The sequence below is a fragment of the Aythya marila genome, assembly GCF_965140915.1.
Source record: "Aythya marila genome assembly, chromosome: 6".
Lineage (NCBI taxonomy): Eukaryota > Metazoa > Chordata > Aves > Anseriformes > Anatidae > Aythya > Aythya marila.
The window spans coordinates 4383412-4410402 of record NC_139047.1 but is presented as its reverse complement, the minus strand read 5'-3'; the positions used below and the strand labels follow the sequence as shown (position 1 = coordinate 4410402).

General features: G+C 36.5%; 1 protein-coding gene across 2 annotated transcripts in view; it reads right to left on the bottom strand.

Moving 5' to 3' along the window:
- Positions 1–4524: 4524 nt before the first annotated feature.
- COL5A2 (collagen type V alpha 2 chain) overlaps positions 4525–26991 on the bottom strand; it is a 102177-nt gene continuing 79710 nt past the window's right edge. For both annotated transcript variants that reach the window (XM_082763414.1, XM_082763415.1), the window contains exons 24-54: positions 26690–26743; positions 25875–25973; positions 25079–25132; positions 24167–24265; positions 24004–24057; positions 23850–23903; positions 23302–23355; positions 22663–22716; positions 22306–22350; positions 21677–21775; positions 20875–20982; positions 20705–20758; positions 19815–19868; positions 19645–19698; positions 18520–18573; positions 17599–17706; positions 17438–17491; positions 17184–17237; positions 16055–16216; positions 15846–15953; positions 14738–14845; positions 14533–14586; positions 14102–14209; positions 13936–13989; positions 12493–12600; positions 11465–11518; positions 10669–10776; positions 8830–9121; positions 7969–8156; positions 7184–7408; positions 4525–6283 (exon numbers count right to left, since the gene is read on the bottom strand). In XM_082763414.1, the coding sequence (XP_082619540.1) occupies positions 6137–6283; positions 7184–7408; positions 7969–8156; positions 8830–9121; positions 10669–10776; positions 11465–11518; positions 12493–12600; positions 13936–13989; positions 14102–14209; positions 14533–14586; positions 14738–14845; positions 15846–15953; positions 16055–16216; positions 17184–17237; positions 17438–17491; positions 17599–17706; positions 18520–18573; positions 19645–19698; positions 19815–19868; positions 20705–20758; positions 20875–20982; positions 21677–21775; positions 22306–22350; positions 22663–22716; positions 23302–23355; positions 23850–23903; positions 24004–24057; positions 24167–24265; positions 25079–25132; positions 25875–25973; positions 26690–26743 (2922 nt within the window). In that variant the 3' untranslated portion in view covers positions 4525–6136. The remainder of the gene's footprint in view (positions 6284–7183; positions 7409–7968; positions 8157–8829; positions 9122–10668; positions 10777–11464; positions 11519–12492; positions 12601–13935; positions 13990–14101; positions 14210–14532; positions 14587–14737; positions 14846–15845; positions 15954–16054; positions 16217–17183; positions 17238–17437; positions 17492–17598; positions 17707–18519; positions 18574–19644; positions 19699–19814; positions 19869–20704; positions 20759–20874; positions 20983–21676; positions 21776–22305; positions 22351–22662; positions 22717–23301; positions 23356–23849; positions 23904–24003; positions 24058–24166; positions 24266–25078; positions 25133–25874; positions 25974–26689; positions 26744–26991) is intronic.

Here is a 26991-nt window from a genome sequence, read left to right as displayed (position 1 = left end):
ATTTGATACATTAATAAGCCTTACCTCCAGTTTTAACAGTAGCTAACTTACTGAACTACAAGACAAGAAAAACATGTAGGCTAAAGATATTATACTTCTTAAGAAACTGAATCTAACATTATGGCACCCATATCTATGACTGCATGAAGTCACAGGCTTTAACAAAATCTTTAAACTCATAGCAATAAGATAATGATCTAGTGGACAGAGTAATCTAGAATCAAAATCATATTTTTTTTCTATCATAAACACACTAACCAGGTCTATGGCTCCACAGTTTCTTTAGCTTTTCTATTTAATGTATTGAACTAATGGTTTGGTTTTACCTTTTGTTGTGGGGGGTGTGTGGTAATACCATCATTTTCTATTATAATTTATACCTTGTTTTCTGTGTGATATTTGCCTGCTCAATGGGGAATCTTTTTCTTTGCATTGCCATTTCTACATTCACGTTTAGTTCTGCTATTAGTTTTGAATCTGTTTTGATATCTTCCTGAATGCTTTTTGTTGTTGTTGTTATTATAAGTACAGCCTCTCTCATTGAGTCCAACTGTCTAGCAAGTATCAAGCCTTTAGTTTATCCTCCCTTTCCTGAAAATAAATAAATAAATAAATAAATAAAATAATCTGTAGATTGAGAGATTTAGTCACTGTGTAGATAAATTACCTTATCTGTTATTTTAAAACCTTGCACATTTCTGAGCAAAAGGCTGCTGAAGGCCACCTTTGTATAGAGGGTTCTGCTGTCTGGAAAATCCTAATCACTTTCTTAAATTTCATGTAGGATTCAAATAATTTTTTACCCAGTTTTAGAACTGGGAATTCCCTCTGGAATCTCATCTGAAATTCTGAGAGCCTTCCCAGGGAGATTTGACTAAACTAAATCAGGTCACAGGAAGTGGTCCTGCCTGCCTATTCAGCACTGCTGAGCTCACACCTAGAGCGTTGTGTTCAGTTCTGGGCTCCCCTGTACAAGAGAAATACAGACTTACTGCAATGAGTCCAGCACAGGACCACAGTGATGATGAAGGGACTGGAGCATCTTTCCCAGGAGAAGCAGAGAGAGCTGGGACTGTTTGGCCTGCAGAAGGCTCGCCTGGGGCTCTGGGGAATTTATACATTCATGTGTATAAATAGCTGATGGGAGGGAATGCAGATGAGGGAGCCAGACTACTACTGTTCTGTTTATTTTTTACTGCGATGGCGTTCAAACACTGGTACAGGTTTCCCAGTGTCCACACACAGAGACACTCAAACCCTGACTGGGCACCTAGTATAGATGATTTCTTAAGCAGGGGGTTGGACTAGGTGTTCTCAGGTGCTCCCTCCCAACCTTAATTCTGTGATTAAAGCTTCAAACTCTTCTTTATTTTTCTAATTTCTCACACACACCTTCTTATACCTATATTCTTCAACCACGTCACCTCTCAGCGTGCAATGCCCTTCCCACGTTTACCAGTGTAGTAACTGCTTTGCTCAATCTCAGCCAACTACAGAAGATAAAATAAACTTCAGGGCCCTTACCCAGGAGTAATAAGATAAATAATACATTTTGCTTTTAATCCAGTTTTAGACTTTTTACTTGCCTTCACAGAGAAAAGCTTTTCCTCATTCTCCTCTCTTTGATTGCTATGCTCTGCAGACTTCAATTGTGTTGCCTCTAGATACAAATGATATCAAATTTCCTTTCTTAAATTTCCACGTTGCCTGGTGCATTTTTCTACTGTTGTGTAATACCCTGGTACTCTACAGAATGATTTTAGCATTAAAAACTTAAAGTTGAATGTTTATCGTAGTTACTGAGAAGATAAAAAATAGTTAAGGAAGGAGCATGAGAGGGAGAGGACATGAGGTTTGAACTTCTGGTCTCATCAATTCCTTTTCTGCCCCACATATTAAGCATCCAGAACTGCTCAATACAAATTGCTCTTTGTGAGAAGGCTCTGATCGCATTTGACTCATGCATTCAGAGCTGGGCTCATCAGGAAATACAGAAGGAATAAGAGCACTGTTTTTTAAAAAGATACAATATTATTAATTATACAGCACCTTACCGCTCCCAAAAAAATTAGGAAGAGATGTCAAGCAGCAATAAAAGAAAACATCTTGGAGAAAGCATAATTAAACTATCAAAATGTAAGATGAAAGCTTACTAAAACTAGTCAATAGCAAAAAAAGAATAGGCTCAGCGATACCTGAATCTCAATTCCTTGTACATTGTGCTTGCAGAGAAATACACCTTGTCATCTCTGGGAATATTTGCCAGACCCTTCAAGGCCCACTGAACATATCTGAGAGATCTTTCACATTTTTTCATACCTCAGAATGAAAATATTCTCTTAAAGATTTAACTTGTAAGAAATCTAAGTTAAATACTCTATAAAAGTCATCAGTGTTAGGAGCCACTACTCAAGAAAATCCATCCAAAATGGATTCTATCATATAAAATCAAAGCCCCAAAGGTGAAAAGTTAAGGAACTCGTAGCTCCACAGACCAAAGCTGCTCCTTTTCTTAACTCGTCTGCTTTTTTCTTCTCAGTGAGATATTAAAAAGGATGAGATCCCATTGCACTGATAAGGCCCCTCACAACCGAGGAGCTCTTCTTGGTCTCAAGCCTATAAGAAGCTGCAGAATTGCAGAGTCAAGTTGCACATTTTATAGCTATAGTTCAGTGACACAGGGATAAAAGCTTAGCAGTGATGATATGAGCTTAAGAACAATCCAGACGAGTTGGTTAAATCAAATTTAAAAAAATAAATAAATAAATCCAAATAGGTTTTCTCTAAACATTCAAGCTGAACTATCGTATCACCAACTCCACCATTCTCAGCATACAGTAAAGTGCCAATTTGTGAGTAGTGGGTAACAAAATTTTACCTTCTGGATGAGATTTTAGTGACTATTTGCCACACTACTGCTGCACAGCTGCTATTGGGAGGTGTCAGCTACTGGAAGCACTGGGGTTCCTTTCTCACGGAGGACAGCATTCTGCGGGACTGGCAGTTATGAAAAGCAGAACAATAACCAATTCTTTTAATTATAACATTGATTTAAATGAAGCTTCTGACATTTTACTGCCATAACTGTTTTAAAGTACCTTCTCTATCATCCCTAAGGCCATTAGCAAAAAAGACAGGAGAATTGCACTAAATGCCCTAAATAGCTAATATTTGATTAATGTTACTTTGGAAGCAAATCAGCCTTTTGCAAATTATTAGCTCTTTCATTCTACATTCATGGAATTAAAGCTGTATTTATACAAGGCTATGCCACGTGGCCAGATGAGAAGTAACGTCAAGAAGAGAAATCCTGCCCCAATGCCTCCCATCCACTCCCTTACCTTTTTTTTTTTTTTTTTTTTTTTCTTTTCCTTGCTTAAAAAGGTTCTACAGTACTTGGGGAAAGTTTAAACAATAATAGAGAGGTAATATGCATGTACAGAATAGACATTGTTATTCCAGAGCAGAAAAAACACATGTCCAACTATTTGCATTACAAAAGCTCTTCAGTTAACTATTTTGGTTTCCTGAGAGCTCACACTTCAAGGCTTTGCCTCAGCAATTCTCCAATGATGTTTTTTACAAAATATTATTTTAGGGTGCTTCCTAGTCAAAGCTCTCTTTCAGTGGTTGAGGCACCCTCCTGAGGAAATATCGCGCACTTTGTATGGAGATAGAGATGCAAAGAGAGAGACTTGAAAAGAAAGAAAACATATATCCCTTACAATTAGCTACTATTCTCCTTCAACCACCTCGCCAAACATTTATACTGATCATGGATTATGATATTCTGATGATGAAAATCACAAATTAAGAAACAACAACAACAAAACTTTCAAATGTGCTTTTATCTCCACATGTTCTTTACTTTGTGCTTCTGGATAAATGTCCCTTGGAGACACGATCACCGCCATCAGATACCTACCTTTCCGCAAGCATGTTGCAGTGAGCCACCATACCTCAGATCATTCCCTGTAGTTAATATTACCTAAACATTTCTTAAGCCTACAATATGATATGCCAACTCCAGAGCCACATATTAACAGAAATCATTTCATAATAAAAAAGAAGTGCTCGTGTTCCAGCGTGGGTAATAAAACAACAGCTAATGACAGCATGCGTCTGATGACTCCCAGCTCCTGTGGATGTGCCTACGGACAATATGGGAACTTCCAAAGCTCCTGCCCTTTCAGGAGGAAACAAACATAAATTCTTGCCCGCCTTAATAAAGTGCAACTTTATGGCTTGTCCAGAAACTGTATTCTGTCAGAGGTAACTTACACTGACACTTGGAATCGGATAAATCACATTTTGCTCAGTCTCAAAAAATACTAATCTCTGGAGTCTCAGACAACACAAGTTTGGCAGCCTTAATAGTATTTCTTGTGACTACTCCATACAAATCAACACCTACCTTGTGAAAACTGTCACAAAGTATTATTCAGGATACTTTCATATTCTTAGGTGTAAAATACTTCAGGTGAACACATTGCAAAGGAGTTCATCAAACAGCAACACAACAAAAGTTAAATACTTCTGTTTTTACTTTGGAAACAAACTGATACGGGACACACTGGAAGGAATTCTACAAAAAGGAAACCACTTCCATAGCGAGAAGCATGTATTTAATTAAATGCTTTGCAAAGATACATGAATAAAGCTATGTGCATGACTTTCTTTAGGGATGGCCCCAGCTGTTTATTTTTATTTTTTTAAAGAAACAAACAAAAAACTTGGAGAGCACAGATGCAGTAAAGAAATAATAATAATAAAAAAAAAAAAAACAACTACGTAAGTTTGTACCCACATACTTTACAAAATAAAGCATGCTGGTGGTACAAATCATTTTATATACTGCATGACCAACAAATAAATGCACTGCAACATTGTTCTCTCAAACACCGTAAGCCTAACAGCTAAACTCTGAAAATGACATTGACAGTCAGCATCTTTATTTCATCGGCCTTCTACAGAGTCATTTAGCACCATCACTTTTTGTTTGTTTGTTTTTGCCCTGCCTATCTCCTTCCTCAAAATAATAACAGAAGCATAGCACCTTTTAATATCTAAAATAAAAATAGGAATATTAAATGCATCCCAACTTCCAGAGATGAGGTAGCTCATGCTAAGAAATGATGGAATTTTCCTGCCTTGACAGCTCAAGACCAGTAAGACCAAATTACTGGTGATGCATGTCTGGATGTCAGCTAAAATCAATGAATTTCTAAATTTTCTTTCTCTTTATTAGCAATTGGTCTGATATACATGTGAATGATTTGCAACATACATAAATTGGCACCATATATAAGACACCGGTATAATTTGATATGTAATGGCTTATTAGATGGGCAAGTATTGGAAAATTGACAAGTATTGGGTTTAAAATGTATTTTGAAGCTTAATAATAATTTAATGGCATTACACAGATACATCATGAGAAGTGAAGTCAGGCCTTACAATTTAAGATATGGGACACGTCTACTGAAATCTCGTATTTACCCCAGTAGTATTTTTGCTTCATAAATTAATCATGGCTGTGGAATACTTTTATGAGCAGACTATTATATAGGAAAGTGCAGGAAAGACAATGCCAGATTCAGATGATTTTGTCTGAGAGATTTTCTTCTACAAGAGACAGATATCTGTGAATGGCTAACACACTGGCAACCACAGGAAGATAAACTGGGGTAGAGAGAGTAGATATGATTGAAATATTGCCAACAGTTCACAAAAGTGCTCTACTTTTCTGTTATTCAGTATGCATCCAAGCAAAAGAAATTATTAGAGCTTTACATAGTCCCCCATTAAAACTATCTATTTTGAATACCTGTAAATTCTGAAATTACCTGAAACAAAAGCAAGGACAAATATTCATGTCATTTTTAAAAGGTGGTCATCGGTTCTCTTAAAATTGTACTGTTGTACTAAAAAGTCGGTTTCAATCATTTAAAACAGAACGTTTATAAGTAAAATAAATATTCAAAAGGAGGCCGGGCATTTAAAAAGAACTGTATATACAATGCTGATCCAATATCAGCCATTACTTCAAGAGTCTCAGGATTAACTTCAATCAGTCTAAGTTCATGTGTTTAATTGCTGCTGTGGCTGGGTAGTGTGTTAATCTCCCCCCTTCCTCTTACACAAAACAAACTGGCCCAATTTCAATTCCGAATTCCTGGTCAGTGCTGCCAACATCCACTGGTGCAATATCTATGATAGGTAAGCGTGCCACATTTTGTGTTCTGTACTCAAAGACAGTCTTGCCCACGTTCCCATTACGTTTCTGAAAAAAAGGGGGGAAGGGAGGAGAGAGAGAAGAAATCAGTCCACATCTCATCTGAGAAACAGCCTGAATTCCAGCTGGTGAGTCAATTGTCTGAGATATTTCAGAATTATCTCACTGCATCTCTGCTGAGTAATGCATCCCCTACAACACTGCACCTTGGTTATTTTAAAATGCGTATGTCTTTCTTTTACGGTGATGAACAGATCCTTCCAACTGACAGCAGGATTCCTCCCTCAAGCTGGATTGATTGATCTTTTTGATATTAAATTTTTCTTTTTGTGACCTGCACCCACATTCTTGAAGTACATTCCTTTAAAGTACAGAGAGTAGTCTGATATATATAAAGGGCAAAACAAATTTTAGGCGTATTTTGCTGCATATCTTGGACTAGGCTGAGAATGCTATTGAACTTGACAAAATTTACACAACTTCTACTTTCTGTTTTTTAAGGCCACTAAAATTTTCGGGGGGAATATTTTCCTTTCCTATTCAGTTAGCCACAATGGATTTCCTCCAGGGTATTGCTGCAATAATCCTACCCAATTGGTAGACAGATGCTTGAGATTAACTGACTTCTTTGTGTGATTTAACACAGAAGTAAACAAATATTGGGAAATGCAAACTCTGAAGATATCTATTTCCATATGCTCACTAATAATTACTAAGTTATAAATATCCTCTAAATAATGAAGACTTCTATTATATAAAATAGGAATTATTAAGATACCTATGCAATCACTTATTTCTATAATTCATGGTGAAATTCTGCAGCATTGTAGTTACCCTATTCTATGGATTTACTTTTTTTCCAAATTAAGGAAGAACTGCCATTACTGCCAATGTTAGAAGCCAAAAGTCCTTTTACCCCATACCAAGTGACAAAGAGACAGAACTTACTGAACAGCTGTCATGAAGCACAGTGTATCTGAATCGGCTGTTTCCCTCTGCTTTGATCTCCAGGTCATTGGCCCCTTTCAGAATTACTGCCTTTTTCAGGTTCTTTGTCTGTTCATCCATGTACCCAACACTGTTCTTACAAAGGTAAGTGATATTCTGGGATGCTTCCTTTGATAGGAGGCGCAGGAATGTCATTTGAGTGACAGCTGTATCCCCATACACAAACTGTGAAGATATGAAATAGATCACCATTTATTACTTGAAAATTGATTAAGATCTTGTAAATTTTATAAACATTTCTGAAACACTATGGCACATGACAACTTTATTTTCTTTAAAAACAGAATAGGTGACAGAATTAATAAAGTAAAACTTGTAACTTTAGCAGCATGGAGTTTTCTGAAAGAAAATATAGAATTCAATTAAACAATTACAGCAGCGATTTCAATCGTATATTAGGGTAAATATACACCCTAAATACAAAGATACTGAGTTACTAAAATAGGTTGTTAAAAAAAGCTGGAATTTTTAAGGTCAAGAGAAATAAACATCTACCAGAAGTGGTTTATTTATAGCCAATCCTGCCTCAGAAGTTCTTTCATTGCATCTCCCAGCTCCCTTTCCTATAATTTCTGTATGATTACAACTAACTGTATATAACCCAGTCTAATCAAGAGTTAAAATGCTCTGTTTCAGAATCTGATCAGTAGAGCAGATAAAATTCTAAACCAGAAGGAATCAATGTTCACAGTAGTTAATTCTTGAAATAAAATATATTTATTTACCTGTGATCCCCTGTTCATATCAAGGCCGTACCAAACGGGCTTCAAGTCAGATGATCTGCTGGTCCACCATGTTTTACGTGGGATAGTGGAAGGATTTGCAGAAATGCAGGTCTCTCCAGTTTCCATGTTGCAGTATACTTTTATAGCATCTTCAACACATCCCTGGTTAGGATCAATCCAATATTCACCTACAAAGAATAATAAATGAAATATAAAATTCTGTTATATTACTAAGATTCTTGAAATAACAGGGGAGTTATAAGAAAAAGTATGTCTTGACAGTACAAAAAAAAAAAAAAAAAAAAAAAAAAAAAAGCATGAATATCTTTCATGTGACAATCCAATGTGTGTTTTGATTTATCACTAGTAACCCATGTTAATTAGGGAGATTCCTAATTTGCGTGTAAGAATATTGCCACCTATGAATTGTTAATGTGGAACAGCAGCAGAGAATTCTGGATGGAAAGCATTCATAGGACATCAAGTCACAGGTAACATTTTGAGCTAATAACAATTAAGCCAATATTCACAACTGGTGTACCAACTTGCATCTATCATCACATAAGTGGTACTCCATTGTAATAACGCTTTCAGAATTAGTAGTAAGTGTAAGTATCAAATATTTCAGATGTAAAAGATACATCTGAATATATATATTGAATAAATGAATATGCAGCACAACATAATACATACTTCATAGGGAAGAAGAAATAATTTTTATGAGAAGTTTTTGAGTACTTAGTGTTAATGTTGATTTAGACCATCAAAACCTGTACTATGCTTTTTTGCAGTGACCGAGTATATATGGGAAATAAGACAGAATCATATGGCTCATACAGAAGGTGGTGTGTTTATACGCACCACTCTTCTTGGATGGGTGGCACAGCTTCAGGTCATCACAAGTCCGTGCTGGGTGTTTCTTTGAACCATCCGGGCTGCGCATAGTCTCAATCTGGCTGCTCAGTGACTTCAGTGTGGCATGGACTCCTGGGTCTGTTTTATTGTGGTCATCTGGAGCTGCTTCATCTTCAGTAAACTCTGGGAGTGGATCTGCCATAGCATCATCATAGTGTCCCATAATGTCACCAATGGCAGCAGTGAGGTGGCCTGGAGGGCCTGGAGGACCAGGAGGGCCAGGATCACCTGGTGGACCCTAAGATAAAACAAACAAAAAAAGGCAATAGAGGCACAGCAGAGTGAATACTAGGCAAAATGATATAGAAACTAGTGACTAAACAAGCAAAACTTTAAGGCCAATCACCTTGATGTGCAGGGAAAATTCAGATATAGGTAAGCAGTCTACATTTCCAGGATCAGAGGTAAGAGATTAGAACTGCACATGAGGTATCACACTCTGAGAAGAGATTAGAACTGCACTCTGCTTCATATCCTCACTGACTGTTTTAATACCTTGCTCAATTTTTTCTTACTCTAGCTTGCAGACAACAGCTGGAAAAAGTCATCAAGGAACAGCTTCTTGATTCCATTTTTTTAAGCCATCTGTCCCTCCTGGTTCTCAAACTCCAGCCTAATTGCTTTATTTAATAGAATCCCAAACAGCTGCAAGTAATTTTGAGAGCAATCTAAAATTCTTGCCTCCCCTGAATCACCTCAGGCACACTTGCAATTGGTAAACCTGGAGGGAAAATTTGGCACCATCTATACGTTTTTCTTTCATAGTGCTGGGCTTTCTGGCCCCAGGTCACCAAAGATATGAAACAGAATTCACATCATCCCGACTTGGCACAGCAGGTATTTTCCTGAATAAGATATCCCTGAGGCAGGTTTTGAGGTCCTTCTGTTAACATGGACTGTGCTATGTGGGGAGGTAACTGAGCCTTGAGACAGAAAACATCTGTCAATAAGCATTATATGTCCACCTGCAGGCTCTGTGAGCTCTCTGGCAGTGGAAAGTCTGCAATATACCTTCACTGTAAGTTTGATGGTGCATCTCTGGTGTGTCAGAGGGTATATCAAAATGTAGCATTTCCCTTGAGATTAATTAGTGCTCCGAAAGTAGTGCATACACCCAAACTCGTAGAGTGCATACACTCTACGTCTGGCAAATGAAATGCTTAACATTTATTTCTTATTGTTTCCAATTAATAGTGGCATGCAAGTCACCATGAAAAGCAAAACTGAAAATATTGGTATGTACTATTTCTTGTATTGCCTCATTACACAAAAAGAAATATTTGGATACATGTATAAACTTTACCACAGACTATTCATTCAATATTGATTCCTCAGCAGAAATGGAAATTCTGGTAACTGGCAGAAATTCAAATGAAATAGTGTAAACATTTGCACAATAAAGACAGGAAACACCATAAATATTTGTCTTACAAGACAGGAAAACAGCTGAAAGTGCCTCCTCTGTCTTGCTCTTTGTTTTAGGCATCTTTTTATCTATGCTCCTAAAAAAAGCAACGTCATTCTTTAACTCTTCACATGCTCATCCACATCACCCTGTCCTCAGACCACTCTAATTTTCTAACTACCCTCCTTGGAATGATATTACATAGTTTTATGATTTATGATTCCTATACATAGTTACCCTAAATAGTTGTTGGAGAAACTGTATCTAGTATCATGATTTATCTTGAGCTCATGGACATTTGAGAATGTGCTGCAATGGATTGCAAAAAAAATCTCATTACGTGAAGGTAACCTCTTCTCTCCATATTCCTATCAGCTTACCTCAGGTCCAGCTTCTCCTACACTTCCTCTAACACCAGGAGGCCCAACTGGCCCAAGTGGCCCAGGACTTCCATCTTTGCCTGAAGGACCGACTGGACCTGGAGGACCCTAGATAAAATAAGAGAAGGAAGGAATCTGTTTTAGCATTTAACAACAGTTGTATACAAAACAGCATTTTTACAAGCAATACCTCTTCAGGAAGCAATACAGTCATTTATGTCTATTAAAAAACTTTAAAAATTGCACTTTTTCTTCTCCTCTAAAATGAAGAAATCAGTTTCAATGCTGTTCTTCTAACGTTAATCACCTCAGACAATATATCCACTGGATCCATAGTATTTCTTTTCCTAAAACATTTAAGTGAGTTAAATTCCAAGTGCTACACTTTGGAGTAGCTTCTGTATGCCCACATGCATACAGACCCAGAGACATTTTGTCACTTGGGAACATACAAGGATTCATATTTCACCTTTAATTTTGGGTCAGTGATACCCAGAGGGTGTGAGAAAGGCAGAATACCAATAAGCAGAACTGCCACATATGTGGCTTTGAATCAGGTGTAGCATAAGTGTCTGTATGAGCAAACTGTAGCCCTATAGTTATTCTGAACATTTATCTAGCTATAAACTTAATGCCTTGTTATATTAAGCAAGACAATGCCTTTCAGCAAAAGATATGGTAATCAACATGATATTGAAATCAATAAAAGCCAGTAAACTAAAAATGAAACCCAAACAGAAATCTGTTCTTAGGAAAAACAAGCAAGAAAAATTCCAGGCTGAAATCTTATACTCACCCGAGGACCAAATGGGCCTGGAATGCCAGGACTGCCCTGTTCACCAATAGGGCCCTAAACAGAAGAAACTATCATTACTGTTGTGATATTTACAGTATATTCCTTTAGTCTGAAAGAAATAGGGAGTGATATACAACATTATGTACAAATAAGGTTATAATATACGGGAACAAGGGGTAATACCTTTCCTCTTCTGATCAGTTTTCATCTTTTTTTTTCTCTTTTGTCACAAAGACACGGTAACTACAGCAGTCATGACTGAGATATATAGAATGATGCTTAAGTATATATAAAGTTGTTTCCCCAGAAGACAGGTGCTTCACAATACATAGAATCAGATTGGCTTACAAAAGAGTAACTGACTGCTATTATGAAGTGGAAAGATGCTTTGGGTTTTGTTTTGTTTAACTCTTTGCCTACATATTGAAACTTTCAGCTCTTGAACATGATCAGTGAAGAACTGTCAAAAAAAATAAGTTTTTGATAGTATTTCCAACCAATTGCCACTGAAAACATGAAGTTCTTATAAATATTAGAGAGACAGTCACAGTCCTCAGGAGAGTTTGCATTTGATTTCTTGACTGTAGAGCGTTCAAATACACTGACAAAAACTATTCCACACTCTAATGTGATGATCTGAAACTATCAACTTTTTTTTTTTTTTTTTTTTTTTTTTTAACATCTTGTGCTGACATCTTGTGCTGTCAGTGATTGGCCACTTTCAGGGATGATGCAAATGGAACAAGAAGAGGAGAATGCAGATCTTGCAAAGCATAGGTTTACTTCACCATGAAGCAGAATTGTAATATTGCATTAAAAATGTAATGTAGACAGACAGGCCACTCACAAACACCTACTGGGGGAAAACAAAAAAAAAAAATAAAAAAAAAAAAAAAGGAGCTCTTGTGTACTTGCTTTTTCATTTGTTTTGATGGTTTTTGTTTGTTTGTTTGTTGGATTTAATATGTGTCTAATACATGGTTTAACCACCAAGGAAATAAAATTAGAGTATAAGCAAAACAACTTACAGGAGGACCAGGAAGGCCTTGAAGCCCAGTGAAACCCCTGTGTCCTTTCTGGCCCCTGTCACCCCGATCTCCATTGTCACCTTTGTCACCACGAGGCCCTTGGGGACCCTGTAAGAATCAGTAATGAAATGTAAAATTCTTAACTGGAAAAAAAATAAATAAATCAAAAAAATCATTTTCTTTTAGACACTGTATTCAGTCCTATTTCACTTCTAAAGCTAAGAGGAAGGTGATGCTGAGGCAGCTCTAGGAATCTTAATTTTTATGAAAGAATACGGAAATAATTACTTAAAACTGTTATACTTAATTTCAAGTGTGGTAAACTTAGTCTGTTTAGTTTCATTATAGAGTAAAAAAGAAAGCAAAACAAAACAAAAAACTGTAATAATGATGCTAAACAAACTACGTAATGAAATTGTGAAGTATCTTTGCCTTACTGGATATGGTAAATGATTTTCATGGACAAGATCGAACTATTAAGGATCTTTCACAGTCTTGTAACAATAAAACCTGTTTTGAGTATTAAAACCTCCATGTTGTATACTGTGCTTCTCACAGCTCTTTTTGCCTTCATTATGAGTAAAGTAAAACTGAAGTTACATTCTCTAACTGCAGATAACAGTGTTCAGGCTCCCCAATACAAATAGCTTGGTTCTACTGCTGTCTTAATTTCATTCTTGGTATTTTAGATAGGTTGAAGTTTTTCATACTAATTCAAGAATCATTGGAAAAAAATGGCTTCTGCTTTCAATTCTATACTTGTTATCCTTAATTTCATTCTAAATTTTCAATGCCAAATTCCAAATAGTTTATCACTGGCATCAGTGTCATTAACTACTCAATAAACTTTCCTTTCTCTCATATGACTTCTGCTTAGGGACTGGACAGCTTTCTTTTGAATTTCCCAAGTTTGCAATTCATTTTTTGTTCCAAGCTTGGACAGTAAAAAAAGTTATGTAACACAAATAGATTTTTTTTTGTTTGTTTTTCTATTTGGATTGATATCAGAATCTCATAAGCTGAATAAGGCAGTTTCATAGGAACAGGTGATTTTTTTTATTTTTTTTTTAATCTTTAATATTTCTGCCATTTTGATCCTAAAATCTTTTTGTTCAGCATTCATTGCTTTACCCTTCATTTGAATTAGAATTTAGTAATTTACTAACTCAGGTCTCCCATCCTCTGGGCAGTATCACACTCCAAATAGAGACTTCCACAGCACTTGTTATTTCTCTGCAAAGTATTTTAAAGAAAGAGTAAAAACACTGGTGCACTTAAACAGATTTGTACACCTTTACAGTTCAGAAGACTACCTGTATTCATCTGCAGTCAGAACATTAAAAGTTGAAACCTTGTTCAGCATTGTCATTTGGGTTCTGTTTCTCACACACATTCCTGTAAAAAGTAGCTCAGATAAAATCACAGTGATCATGGAGAACTTACAGGCAAACCTCTTTTTCCTGCACGACCAGGTGGACCCATCGGACCTCGAGAACCCTACAAAGATTGCATAGAGATGACACGTGAGGCAATGCACAAAAGTAGACAAAATATTAAAAACAAAGCTAACAAAACAAAACCAGCCAAACAAACAAAAGGCATCACTTACAGTTTCACCTCTTTGACCTGCATCTCCTGGAGGGCCAACAGGACCTGGAGTTCCTGGGCCCCCTGGAGAACCTGGTAAGCCTGCAGGGCCAGGTTCACCACGATCACCCTGCAAAACATAATTTCAATATTAATTATCTGAAGAGGACTTGACTAGATCAAAGCAATAAGTCTTTAGCATTCCTAATCTATTTTCTCACAGTTGCAATCTACAAAGGTAATCATTCTGTAAGAACTCAAGTCTGACTTTCTGGAGGCAGGTGTTCTTATAAAGGTTTCCTCAACTTTGAGAGATATTTATTCAAAGCTATAATATACTTTTAAAACAACTTCTCCATGGCAGTTAACTGAATGAAGAAAACAAATCCACTATAAATCAACAATAAAAATGGAGATTTGCATAATTGACTTAATAAAACAATTTATTCTTACACGTTCTCCAACAGCTCCGTCTCGTCCAGGAGTACCATCATTACCAGCAGGTCCCTAGAGTTGCAAAACAGATACAGGACTATCAATTAGCTTTATAATCTTACATTTCCACAAGAACTAGAAAGCTGTTCTCCATCCTTAGCTTCAAGTATAGGAGAATAACTAGACTACTTATTTTTGTATATTACTAGACTCAAACACTTACTTCTGGGCCAGCTTCACCGACGGGACCAGTGGCACCTGACTGGCCTATAGGTCCTGGGGGACCTTTATCACCTGGTGGCCCAGTGGGACCTTGTTTTCCTGGTGTACCCTAAATAGATGAAAAATGTGACATCAAAATTTTAATCACTAAATGAAGAAAGCACCAGAAAAAAAGGCTGACTATAAAACACTATTCATGAATCTGAAGTACCATCAACATTCACAGTTTCCTAAAACTGAGAATTAAGTAATGTGTTCTTCTTATTTATTTGGAATATGTATTTAATATAATGTGTATTTTTAAGCAATTGAATTGTGTTAGTCACTTTTGAATAGGCTTGTATTATCAAGTAGCTTCACAAGAAGTTTATCGAGCAGCAACTCTCTAAGTGCACACTCCCCTTGACATGTCAATATATCTGATGGCCTTATCAAAGACAAGGTCTTCCCAACTCTGCAAAAATGTAATGCAGTTTGAAATAGGCAACTTTTTTTTTTTTTTTTTTTTTTTTTTTTTCCTTTGTCTGTCTCACCAACAACATATTTTGTTAGTCTGCAATAATTTCTGGCTGTAAATTGACTTTATGGATCAAGTGGTAGTGACAGGTCCTCCATATCATCATTTTATTAATACTCTATTTAATGACTTGATCTTCTGGATCATTATGCTTTCCAATAAGTATCTATAAACCCCAGAAGCAAGTAAAGAGAGCACAAATGGCAATTTAGGATATTGTAGTTCAAAATTTATGAAATAGCAGTTACAGGGTATTTACTCACATTCAAGTGACCTTTGGGCACCTAATTGAACAGTGTTTTTTTTTTTTTTTTCAAAGATCTACTTTCAAGTCAGATAGGAATATTTTAGCCAGAAGTCTTAACATATTACCCACTTATGCTTAATTTAGGATCAGATCATCCAATAATGGCAGAAACAAAATGTCCAACCTCATGCATTTTCATGAGATTTAGTTATTCACTATTCTCTCTACATTCACTCCAGGAATTGGAGATTTCCAATCTTCTCCTCACATTATGGCGCACTATACTATCAAACCCACAAACACAACAATGTTTAAGGCTGGTATATCAACTTGGTCATTACTTACCGCAGGACCTGGCAATCCTGGCATGCCTCTTTCACCTCGCTGTCCTGGCATGCCAACAATACCTCTCTGACCAGTAGTTCCTGCTGGACCCGGAGGGCCATCTGGTCCCTGAAATCCACAATGGATAAAATGATGTTACCATCGTTTCTGTAGCAATAATACAACAAGACCAAGCCTAGAGGGAATTAATAACAACAACCAGGACATACCGGCTGCCCATCTTCCCCTGCATCACCCTTGTCTCCAGGACCACCAGGAGGCCCGGCTGGCCCTCGATCACCCGCACGGCCATGAGAACCAGGATCACCACGAAGACCTGGGGGACCTTCCTTTCCTGGCTCACCGATAGGCCCAGCAGGTCCTGGAGCTCCCTAATAAGATTAAAAGACATCGTTACATTGGACCTTTTCCTAATAAGGACTATTAAACTCTAAGGTATGTGTTTTGATTAACTATAAACATGCACACTCTAAGGGATGACCACAGTGTGACAGAGCTGAGAGCTAGTACAATCTCAATTTACAGCTGTGCTGGACTCCCAGGGTTTTCAAATTATGTCCAAGCTCTACCCCTCTCTCTCATTCCACTGCCTTTCCAAACTCCCTCCTTTAAAATACATTTTATTTTACTTTTTTAGCCTCTGGTGTATAACTGCTGCCAGATAACTCCTTGCCCGTTCTTTTGAATATCAAGTAAGTGTTTTCACACACCTTTGTTAATTTCTCGAAGACTTTTAAAGAATTTCACATTTATAATATGTTTTCCATAAACTTTACCTTCGGATAAACTAACAATGACTGCAAGTTATTTTGGACAAAATCATCTTTGTGGAGATGAATTTTCACTTGTAGATTCACAGGCATTTTTTTAAACTACAGTGTTTCTAAAAATGTTTAGACATGAGAGATTTTTTTATGTGTGTGTTCTTACTTTATTTTAATAGATCTTATGAGTAACTCCATAATGAGATAAACTGGAAGAAGCATCTTCCTTTCACAAAAACTCTCCTAACTTCAGTCATCACTGAAGGGGATGGTTGAAAGGAAGATAAGGTTGTTGTTTTAACTCACCAGAGCAGCTTGAATAGCTTGAAGCCTAACTAAAGCCTACTTAGCCCAGTGAAAATCCTGCACTAATTTGGACACATTGGATCAACCCCAAGACTAATGAATTGTATTTAATAAAGTCGGATGTAAACACGCAGTCACAAAAGTCAGTGCTCTCTTCCATAGCATCAGACCATAAACATTGCTTCATCCTTCCCACTTCATTTAGTCTTCAATTTCTCAATGACCAGATTATAAATTACACCTATGAGAAATATGTCAATTGACTTACAGTTGGTCCTGGAGGTCCAACTCTTCCAGCAGATCCTGGGAATCCAGTAGCACCCTAAAAAATATTTTAATATCAACCTTACTGAAAGAAATATAGCATGGATTGCCTAAAGTTTTGCCTAACTGAATTAGTGAGCAAATGCTATAGTTACAAACTGTGAAACATGAGCCGAGATGAGGAATGATACACACATTGCATAAATTTGCAGTATTAGATTATCTTCAGTCACCTCACAAAAAATTAAATCTACTTACAGGGGGACCCTGAGTTCCTCGACCACCTTTCAGACCAGGAACACCTGAAGGACCCTAAGATGAAATGAGAAAGAGTGAGGTGATAGTGAACACTCTGGACATTTTAATTAAGCAAGATCGACCTATGCCAATGTTTCTCCAATTACGCTATTTATACTTACTGGTGGACCAGGAGACCCTGCAAGACCCTGTGGTCCTGGAGATCCAGCATCTCCTTTCTGTCCAGGTTCCCCAGGTTCACCTTTCACACCTGGCTGACCATCAGGGCCCTATAAGAGATCATATTTAAAAGAGGCGTCAAGTCAGAGAACACCACATTTTTCTAACTTAACAAAGACATTTTGTAAGAAATATCTAGAAGTCAAAAAATAACAGGAGAACAAATCAGCTCAAAGAACAGTGCATTTGGTAATTGGGTCGACTCAATAGAACTGTAACAGTTCACCACGATCTGCAGAACACAGATATGTTTTCTGAAAACTCTGTGAAATCAGTATTTCCATTAACAATAGTTTCCAAGCTAGTTAATATTTTTCATTTCTTTAGATTTTCTATTTTCCTTGACACCTATTGCATATCTAAAAGTAAAAGAGACTGAACAAACATTTTTCTTTTCCCATCAGGGAAAGCAGTTGCCTAAGTCTTTGTGAAAGATTGAATCACAATATTTAGACTGTGGGAAAGTTTGGAGGTATTCACTGAAAAGCTCACAATTTTTCTATTTGCTCCATCAATTCGGTCCATCCTCCACTAGTCATGGAGGAAATCTTTTCTACTTTTAGTAGATGACACTTTACAACTTGCCTCATTTTAATCTCAAAGGAGCAACATAGCATATTCATGAAGATATGAAATCTGGTGAACAATTACATAATATTATCAACAAAATTACTTCTCAACTGTCTAGGGTATTCATTGGCCCTCTTCTCTACTTTATATAATGATGGGGAAAAAAAAAAACAACAGCTCTTTTTGAAACAAAAATGTGACTCACTCCAGAACACTGTAGTATTATTCATAATGAAAGAAACTAAAGTCAAAGCATGACTAAAGGAAACTCATTAGTATTACAAAACACATACCGGAGGACCAGCAAAACCAACAGCACCCGTTGGGCCATTTTCTCCTCGGGAACCCTGGTTGAAAAATTAAGAATAATTGTATTTAACATATTTGTCTTTCTATATATGGTAAAATTTGCATGTAAATACAGAAGAAATGAAGCTAACCATTTCTTGTCATAAGTGTGATTCTATTCTTGCTCTATTAATCAGAATCAAATGAGCATTTAATCACAATATAAAGGATGACATCAAGATCTTCCATGTGTTCAAGACTGTATGTAAACTTTTGGAATTTAGAGATGGAAGACACATGTAAGCAGTAGAACAGCATTAAGAGGAATTCTTCTCTTAATCCTGCAAACCACTTCCAGTGGCTGTGGGATTAGCTGAAGAACATACATTCTATGGAACCTACCATTCTCATCGGGGAAAAAAATAAAAAATAATAATAATAATTCTAATGCGTATTCTTCTACAAGGTCAGAATGGGCTGTGAACTGCTTCAACTGAGCTTTCCACAAACCATTTGTTTGGAAATGGGGGAGATGAAGTCTGCCAAGCTCCAGCATTCCCCAGAGGAGTGGAAGCTCTTCCAATTTATGCTGGAGTTAAGATTGTTCTGATTTATGACAGAGACATAATCAATTCCAAGCAGTATGAAGGACCTAGAAGGGCTAAGCTTCTAAATCTTTAATCATTCAAGCCAACCCTCAAAATCTCTAAAATCAGAAATGGAAGATGACAAGAATTAACATAATTGGATATATCCAATAATAAGATGCATCTCTGAGTTTTTCCATCTAAATATTCTTATGGATACAGTAGTATCTGGCATGGGCATGCTTTTAAAAAGATTTAAACAATTAAAAGTGGTGTCATACTTTCAGGTCGGAGGTACATGAAGGTAATTTTATGTAAAGATTGCCCTAAAACAAGCGTAAGACAGAGCAACAGGATCTGGCAATACAAGTGCACAGCATCAAGACAGGAACTACAAATTTTGGCTACAAAGGAAGGAGAAGAAAAAGGAAAATATATCAGTAAATGATACAAATGCCTCGAGTGTGGATCAGAGTTAGGTATTAGCCATACCTTGGTAATATTTTTTAACTTATGCCAGGAAAAAAACAAATGTTTACTCACAGGGTTTCCACGAGAGCCAGGAGGACCAACTAGACCTCGAGGACCTGGTTCACCCTTAAAATAAAATTTAAGGTTAGTTTCCAAGTAACTTATCTGATGAGTAACAAAAGTTTCAACAAAGCATGGTGATTAGAAACTTCAGTAGGGAAATGCCATAAAACTCTGTTTACCTTTTCACCAGTGGGACCTGCTGGACCCATTGGGCCTATTGGACCAGGGAGACCCTTTTGAACAAATGAAGATGAAAAGAAGTTAGAAAAATGATGGTTATTCAAAATGGTTATTTTAAAACTTTTCATATGTTACTATTTCCATATGCTTCTTCATTTCTTAAAAATTCTCCTTTATTTCTTAATAATTATCAGGTCTTCTTTATCTAAAATTCACTAGCATTTCCTTTCCCAGTAACCAAAATCGCATATCTCAATAACCTTGCTTTCCTTCATTCTCTTTTTCTTCACTAAATTAATCTTCTCCTTTGCAACATTTATGGATAAGGCCAATGATAAAAAACAGCTCTGGCTTCATTTGTCACTCTCAAGAGGAAATGAAGTCATTTTTCACTGACTTGCAAGAAGCAGACTATCTTTTATGCTAGTGTTTCACTCTTAAAGTTTCTATTGTTACTTTTGAAGTTTCATATATATCTTGCACACACCTTAAAAGTTTGCTTTTTCTTTTCATGAGGGAGTTAGGCAAATAGGTTCCAATCTCTATCTGAACCAATCAACTACATTTGATGATCATACAGCACTAGCCATATCAATTTATTGAATATTTAGAATTCCCAAATTAACATGCTACTTCTGGGAGACTTTTCCATTAACATCCCCTTATCTATTATATAAAATATGGGCTTGGAACACAGGCATACCAGAATACAGTGCACATCTATCTTGGAAAAACTTGAAAACCAAATCTGGATCACAGGCAGAATGAGAACTTCAGCCCATCATATCTCCAAGTTGAGTACTGTTTAATTCTATGACCTGAGTAGCCCTAACACAATAAATAATCTTCTGTGTGAAGAGCAGGTCTAAACAGTGAGAGATTTACTTACTCGTGCCCCATCATTGCCAGCTGTACCTTCAGCACCTTTCTCACCTATGCCACCCTGTGGAAAATACCCAGAAAGTCTAAGTTACGACACTGAATGGTTCTTACTTGGGACAAGCGCAGTATTAAGAGATGGGTGATTCTACTCAGCCCAACAGAAATAGAGAGACTTACTCTATCGCCCTTTGGGCCTGGTGTTCCAGCAATCCCTCTTTCTCCAGGCATACCTTGAAGACCCGGTGGGCCTGGATCACCAGGCGTCCCACTTGGGCCTGGGCTTCCCTGAAACAAATAAAGAGCAAGTTGTTGTCTATTCATCTGAGAAGTATCTTTGTCTCTAGGCTGCAGAACATGCTGTGCCTTGTGTTGAAGTCTCTGGGGTAGTTTTAAGTAATAATTTTCTCTTAAATTTGGACCTTATTCATGTCCAAATACTTTTCATTTCCCATTGTGTTACTCAGGAAATTGTAATACCCTAGTCCTTCCAAATACATTAGCATGCACTCAGTACTTACTGGTGGTGAGAACAGACCAAAATAGAAGCTTGAGCTTCTCTCTAACTTGCCCTTGATGCCACATAGGTCTATTACACAAAGTAGCAACAGCTAGAAGTTGCCAGAGGTTTTTAATTATGCTTTGCTTCTCACAGCTCATATCTATTACAGCTCCCACACTGAGGCACTCCCTTATTGGTGTGAACTTCCTAGGCCCCATTAAATCAATTGCAGGTGAAAGAAAGGCATGCAATTTTCAGCATTTGTTTTTCAACACACAACCCTGCCAATCTTCTTCAAGTAAACTGACATGGTTATTAAAACAGAGCTATTACTAAAGGTCTTTTTGCAGTTTAGAAATGGCTGTGCCCTGTTCTACTGAAAAACACAAACAAAAAAGAAAAGATCTCTCTTATGTTCTTGCAAATGAAAATAATTATAAAAGACTTCACTGCAGCAATACAAATTTCCCTATAACTTACCTTTGGACCATCAGGACCATGACCTCCAGCCATACCCTTTTCACCCGCAAGTCCTGATGCACCTGGCTCTCCCCTTTCCCCTGGATTGCCTCGCTCTCCCTAAAAAAAAAAATAAAATAAAATAAAAAAAATAAAGGATAAATATTAATGATTTAGTAGCTAGGGCACAGGTCTGGTAGGAAAAACCTTAAATACACTATCTATAAGCACAGAACTGCTATTTAATAAAGGAGCCTGCAAACACATTCTAGGCAAACCAATCGAATGAAAAAAAGTGTTATGTTTTTATTTTAAAGGCAGGTAATACCATGCATTGTTCAGCAAAGTAAAGCCATTTCACAAACTGTAAACCAAACAGTTTTACAGACTAAAAAAAGAGTTCAAATACCTTAGCAGCTATTAACTAACACTGCTTCTTGAGCTATGGAACCATTAAAGGTGGTCAGTTTCATAGAAAAACATACCACCTCAAAATGTATCCATGTATATAATCATTTTATTGGGGGTAAACATGAAATAAAAAAGACAAAATGTTCATGATAGCTGTTAAAGTTCATATAATGAATCTGCATTCAACCTCAGAGAACTGTTATAAATATTTCTGAAAGAAAATACTTGAAAATACATACCCTAGGGCCCAATGGACCAACAACTCCAGGATCTCCAGGAACACCCTATGCAAAAGAGAGCTCACCATTAGAATTAAAATATTATTCATAGACTTATAGCTGTGGAAATTAGAGCAAAACATTTTCATTTCCAAGATACTGTAATGTAAATGACTAGTTCTGGATACTATCTGTCCATGACAAGAAGATGACTATATTCTAGTAATTATTTTATCCAAGAGTAGTCTTGATAGACAGCTTGTCAACTGCATCAGTAAATATTATGAAACAGTGTGAGCAATTAAATTACAAAGAGAATAAAAGAAAAGGTAAAACTACATTATGAAGTGAATTATTGTCAAATTGTACAGAAATTACCTGATCACCTGGTTTTCCTCCCTCACCTGGAGGACCTGGTGGCCCAGGCAAGCCCTGTTAAAATGTAAATTAAAAAAATGTAAAAAATAAAAGCTATGTTTAAAAAATGCTGAAAAATTATGTAAATCAAGATTTAAGACACCAAGAATATGAATGTACACAGTACAGGATTATGCCAGCAGAGATCCCCAAGTGAAATAGTTACAAGAATATTACACCAGTGTTTCCCCACTCTAAGTGAAATAGCAACCCTTTAACTTTTGTCAGACATATATATACTATTCCTAAAAATTAAGTTCTCTATAAACAGATTGACTTAATTAATACACTTAATTAATACTTTATTATAAATAAATATATATATTTGCTCTGTATTTGGAACATCTTCGGAAAATCTCCAAATAAAAACTGGAAAAAAAAAACAACAAATTTTGTCTCAAGAGATACAGAGCTGCCATTTAAGCCTTTGCCAGTTCAGTTTAGTGTATAATTGATGTGAAAGCTACGTATCAGTAATCATTCTAAGCACTACTGCCATCAATTCTGAAGCTGTATGTTAAACATCACTTGATTGAACTTCTCTAAATTAAGTTAATAAAGACATGACTTATTTTATCTTACAAAAATAAATGCACATACCTGAAACCCTGTAGGACCTGGAGGGCCTTGTTCTCCTCTTTCGCCTGCCAGACCCTACACAAAAGGAAATAAAAAGTGTTAGAGGAATAGAGTCAGGTTCCACATTTTCCTTCTCTCTGAATATGTATATTTACAATTATGTATTTGTTTATTACACATTTTTACTTATCCCTGGCCAAGGTGTACCCTATCTAAAACATATAAAAGATACAACTTATCTCCTTATCTCTTTAAGACCCTCCCCCAAAATTCTGTGCTGATAGAAAAACACTCAGTTCCATTGAAACTAAGGAAGCTAGGAAAATAAACTATGAAAAAATTTTGCTCTTGTGCTATTTTTTTTTATAATTGCCATAAAAGAACTGGAATACCAATATAAACACATCTTAATACAAAGCCCACATTTTTTGTAAGATTTTCTTTTCATGTTATTCAAGTTTTTGTTTGGAATCAACAAGTGGCATGAAGATAAATAAAAACAGAGGCAGAAAGATCAACGAATGGGTGGTAGGTCAGATAGCCAAGCAGTATTGAAAAAGTTGACTTACTGGTGGGCCAACAGGACCAGAAGGACCAACTTCACCATCTTTACCAGGAGCTCCCTAAATTAAGATTACATAGTAAAAAGCCTTGTATAGTGAACAAACATAACAGAAATGCATGCTTTCTGTAAGCACTGAAAATGATCACAGTCACACTCACTCTCTGTCCTGGGACACCCGCATTGCCTGCTTCTCCAGGTTTTCCAGGATCACCCTAATTTGCAGGAATAAAAATTACCATTTTTAGGTTTAGTTTTCAGCTATTAACATGTCTCCAAATGGTTAAAGTTACGCAGACCTTGGGTACTAGGTGCAATACTCACACTACTACCCTTTGGCCCAGGAAGGCCCATGCTGCCTGGCTGACCTCTGATTCCTATTGAACCTGCAGGACCAGGACGTCCATCTTCTCCAGGGGCACCCTACAGAGAAAAAGCATTTTCCACATGAGATCAAAAATATTATTTATTCACATAAGCCTATTAAACTCTCGAAAATGACTCCCAGTGTAACTAGAGCCCAACCAGCTCTGACTGAACTTAAGAACAACCATGAAGTGACCAGATAATCACTTGAATTACTTCAGCAAAATAATTTCCTTAAATGGAATTAAAATATTGGATACATTTTGTCACAGCTCAGTAATTGAACCCATGCTGTTTCTCAGGAATCACAGATGGAAAAGGTCAGCGATGAAGACAAACGTCTTTCCAACATAAACCAAACAATCATAACAAAAAAACAGCATTTAATGCTAGAATGTTCTGTTTTAAAGTGAATATATCAAATGGTAGTTAAAACACTTTATCTTATATTGTTTACATATATAGAATAATACTAATGTAGTTTGGTGCTACAGTTATCAGTCAAAGCGTCTTTAAAGCAGACAGAGCTCTAGCCACACCGTTGGAGCTAAGAAAATATATAATTGTTATAATTGAGCCATTACATACAATTATTTTATTGTTCCCCAAAACAGACACTTAGAAAAAATATTTAGTTCAAAATGATTGAAAAATATTGCAGCAACTGCTAAGCAGACACTGTTATACAGACAAAATTATAGAAACATTAATTGCACTATTTTTGGAGTTGAGAATCCAAACTGAACACTTAAAAGAGAAGACGAACCTTCAGAAATCAATAAAAATCAGGTTAATAACATAATTTTAATGAGTTGAGATCTCTGAATTACTGTGGAATTAGCTGAAAAGACAAAGTGTTCTGTTGCTTACCAAAGGACCAAGTTTTCCTTCAGGGCCTTGAACACCTGGATTTCCCGTCAAACCCTAAAAGTGGAAATAATATTGGTGTTAGGTTGCACATGTAAGTCTAGGACAACAGAAAATTGTAAATTAACCCAAAAGATATGCTCAGTTACTACCATTGTTAAAGCACTCAGATATTCTTCACACAATTTTCCTTTCTGAATCCAAATTCCTCATCTTTATCTTCAAATTACTTTACAGCTTTATCATCCACTGTCTTTGATGTTCCTTTTTGCTATTCACCTTTTTCTCACTTTTAAACCTCTTGAACTTCCCACAGATTCATCTTTACTTCTGCCAGTATTACCCAGTGAACTATATCACACCTTGTTCTTGATGTTTCCTCTCTCGTTTTGTTACATTCCATATTCTCCCTACATCTTTTTCCTGAAAAAAAGTCTCTTGATGACATGCGCCACTCAACTATATAAGTCATCTATCACCAATACAATGAAGGTTTAAGTTTTAATTCATACTAGCTGTGGTAACTATGTGCTTTACAAGCACACATCCTTAAGTTGCATTAGCCAGTCTAAATCAGGGCTGTTTCTTTCAGAGACAAACGGAACCTGTGCTTTCCAACATCAGCAGAGAAAAGATGACAGGTATTTTGGCCTTTACCCTTTAAGTAAAAAATAAATTAAATAAATCTGAAATAAATCTGTCCCTGTACAGCAGCTTCTTAATTTTACAAAGTGATGCCTGCAAACTTTTGAAAATGAAAAAAGTCATGGCTTATAGTGTATTTTTATTAACTACTTACCCTTGCACCTGGGAGGCCAGGTTCACCAGGGCGCCCAGGATCTCCCTGACCCCCTTTAGGACCAGAAGAACCTGCTGGCCCACGCTCTCCTTGGGCACCCTACAAAGATACCAATAGGCTATTTGTTAACAGGTGTAACAGCTACAGTAAGAGAAAGTCAAATACAATAGATATCTTTAATTAAGGATTTATTTTTTTGAGAACAGAGCTCCAAAACATCAATATTCTATCATTATTACTTTTTTTTTTTTTTTTTTTTTTTTTCAAATTTCTACTCTTCCATAAAGCAAGCTTATACAAGGACTTCAGAATCCCTGTATTTTTACCAAAAAGTTAAGAATTAGCAGAAACACTAGACAAACACATAGGTAAGTCATTTCCCTGCAAATGTTCCAGCAGTTAGGAAAAACACAGATAAGTTGATCTGGTCAAGGGACAAGCTAGAACAACTATACTACACACAAAGAAAGGCAATTCTTCAAATAATCACTTATTAAGAGGTCAATGTCTTTTATCTATTCACATCTGAGCTTGAGGGAGCATTAACTCAGGGGCATACAGTGAAAGCTGAACATAAGAGCAATTCAAAGTGATTTTCCCAATAAATTTTTAGTCTCAAAACATTCAGACCCCTTCTTGGCATTTGCCAATTTCTTGTGAATCTACTTCCAGTGATATTGAGGTTCTACCCACTTATCCAGAAGCATATGTTTTTAATGGAACACTTTCTTTCATATCTGCATGTATGAAAATTAAAAAAAAAAAAAAAAAAAAAAAAAAAAAAAGTAATAGACAGACACTTTTATTTCATTTACCTTTGGTCCAGGCAAGCCATCAGAACCTGGAAAACCACGGTTTCCAGGAGCACCCTAGGAAAAGCCATAGATAGATTACTGCCTTAATTTTTACATAACTTATTGTAAATAAAGTATTTGGTACTTCAGTACTTTAATCTTGTTCTTTTGGTCCATTTGGAGTGGTAAAAAAAAAAAAAAAAAAAAAAAAGCATGCTGACCAGCCTCTTTGAAAATGGGATGATCATTTGTATAGGGGTTAAGCACATCATCTGCAGATTAGCTTGTCATGTCTCCAAGCCATTACCATGCTGTACTGTACT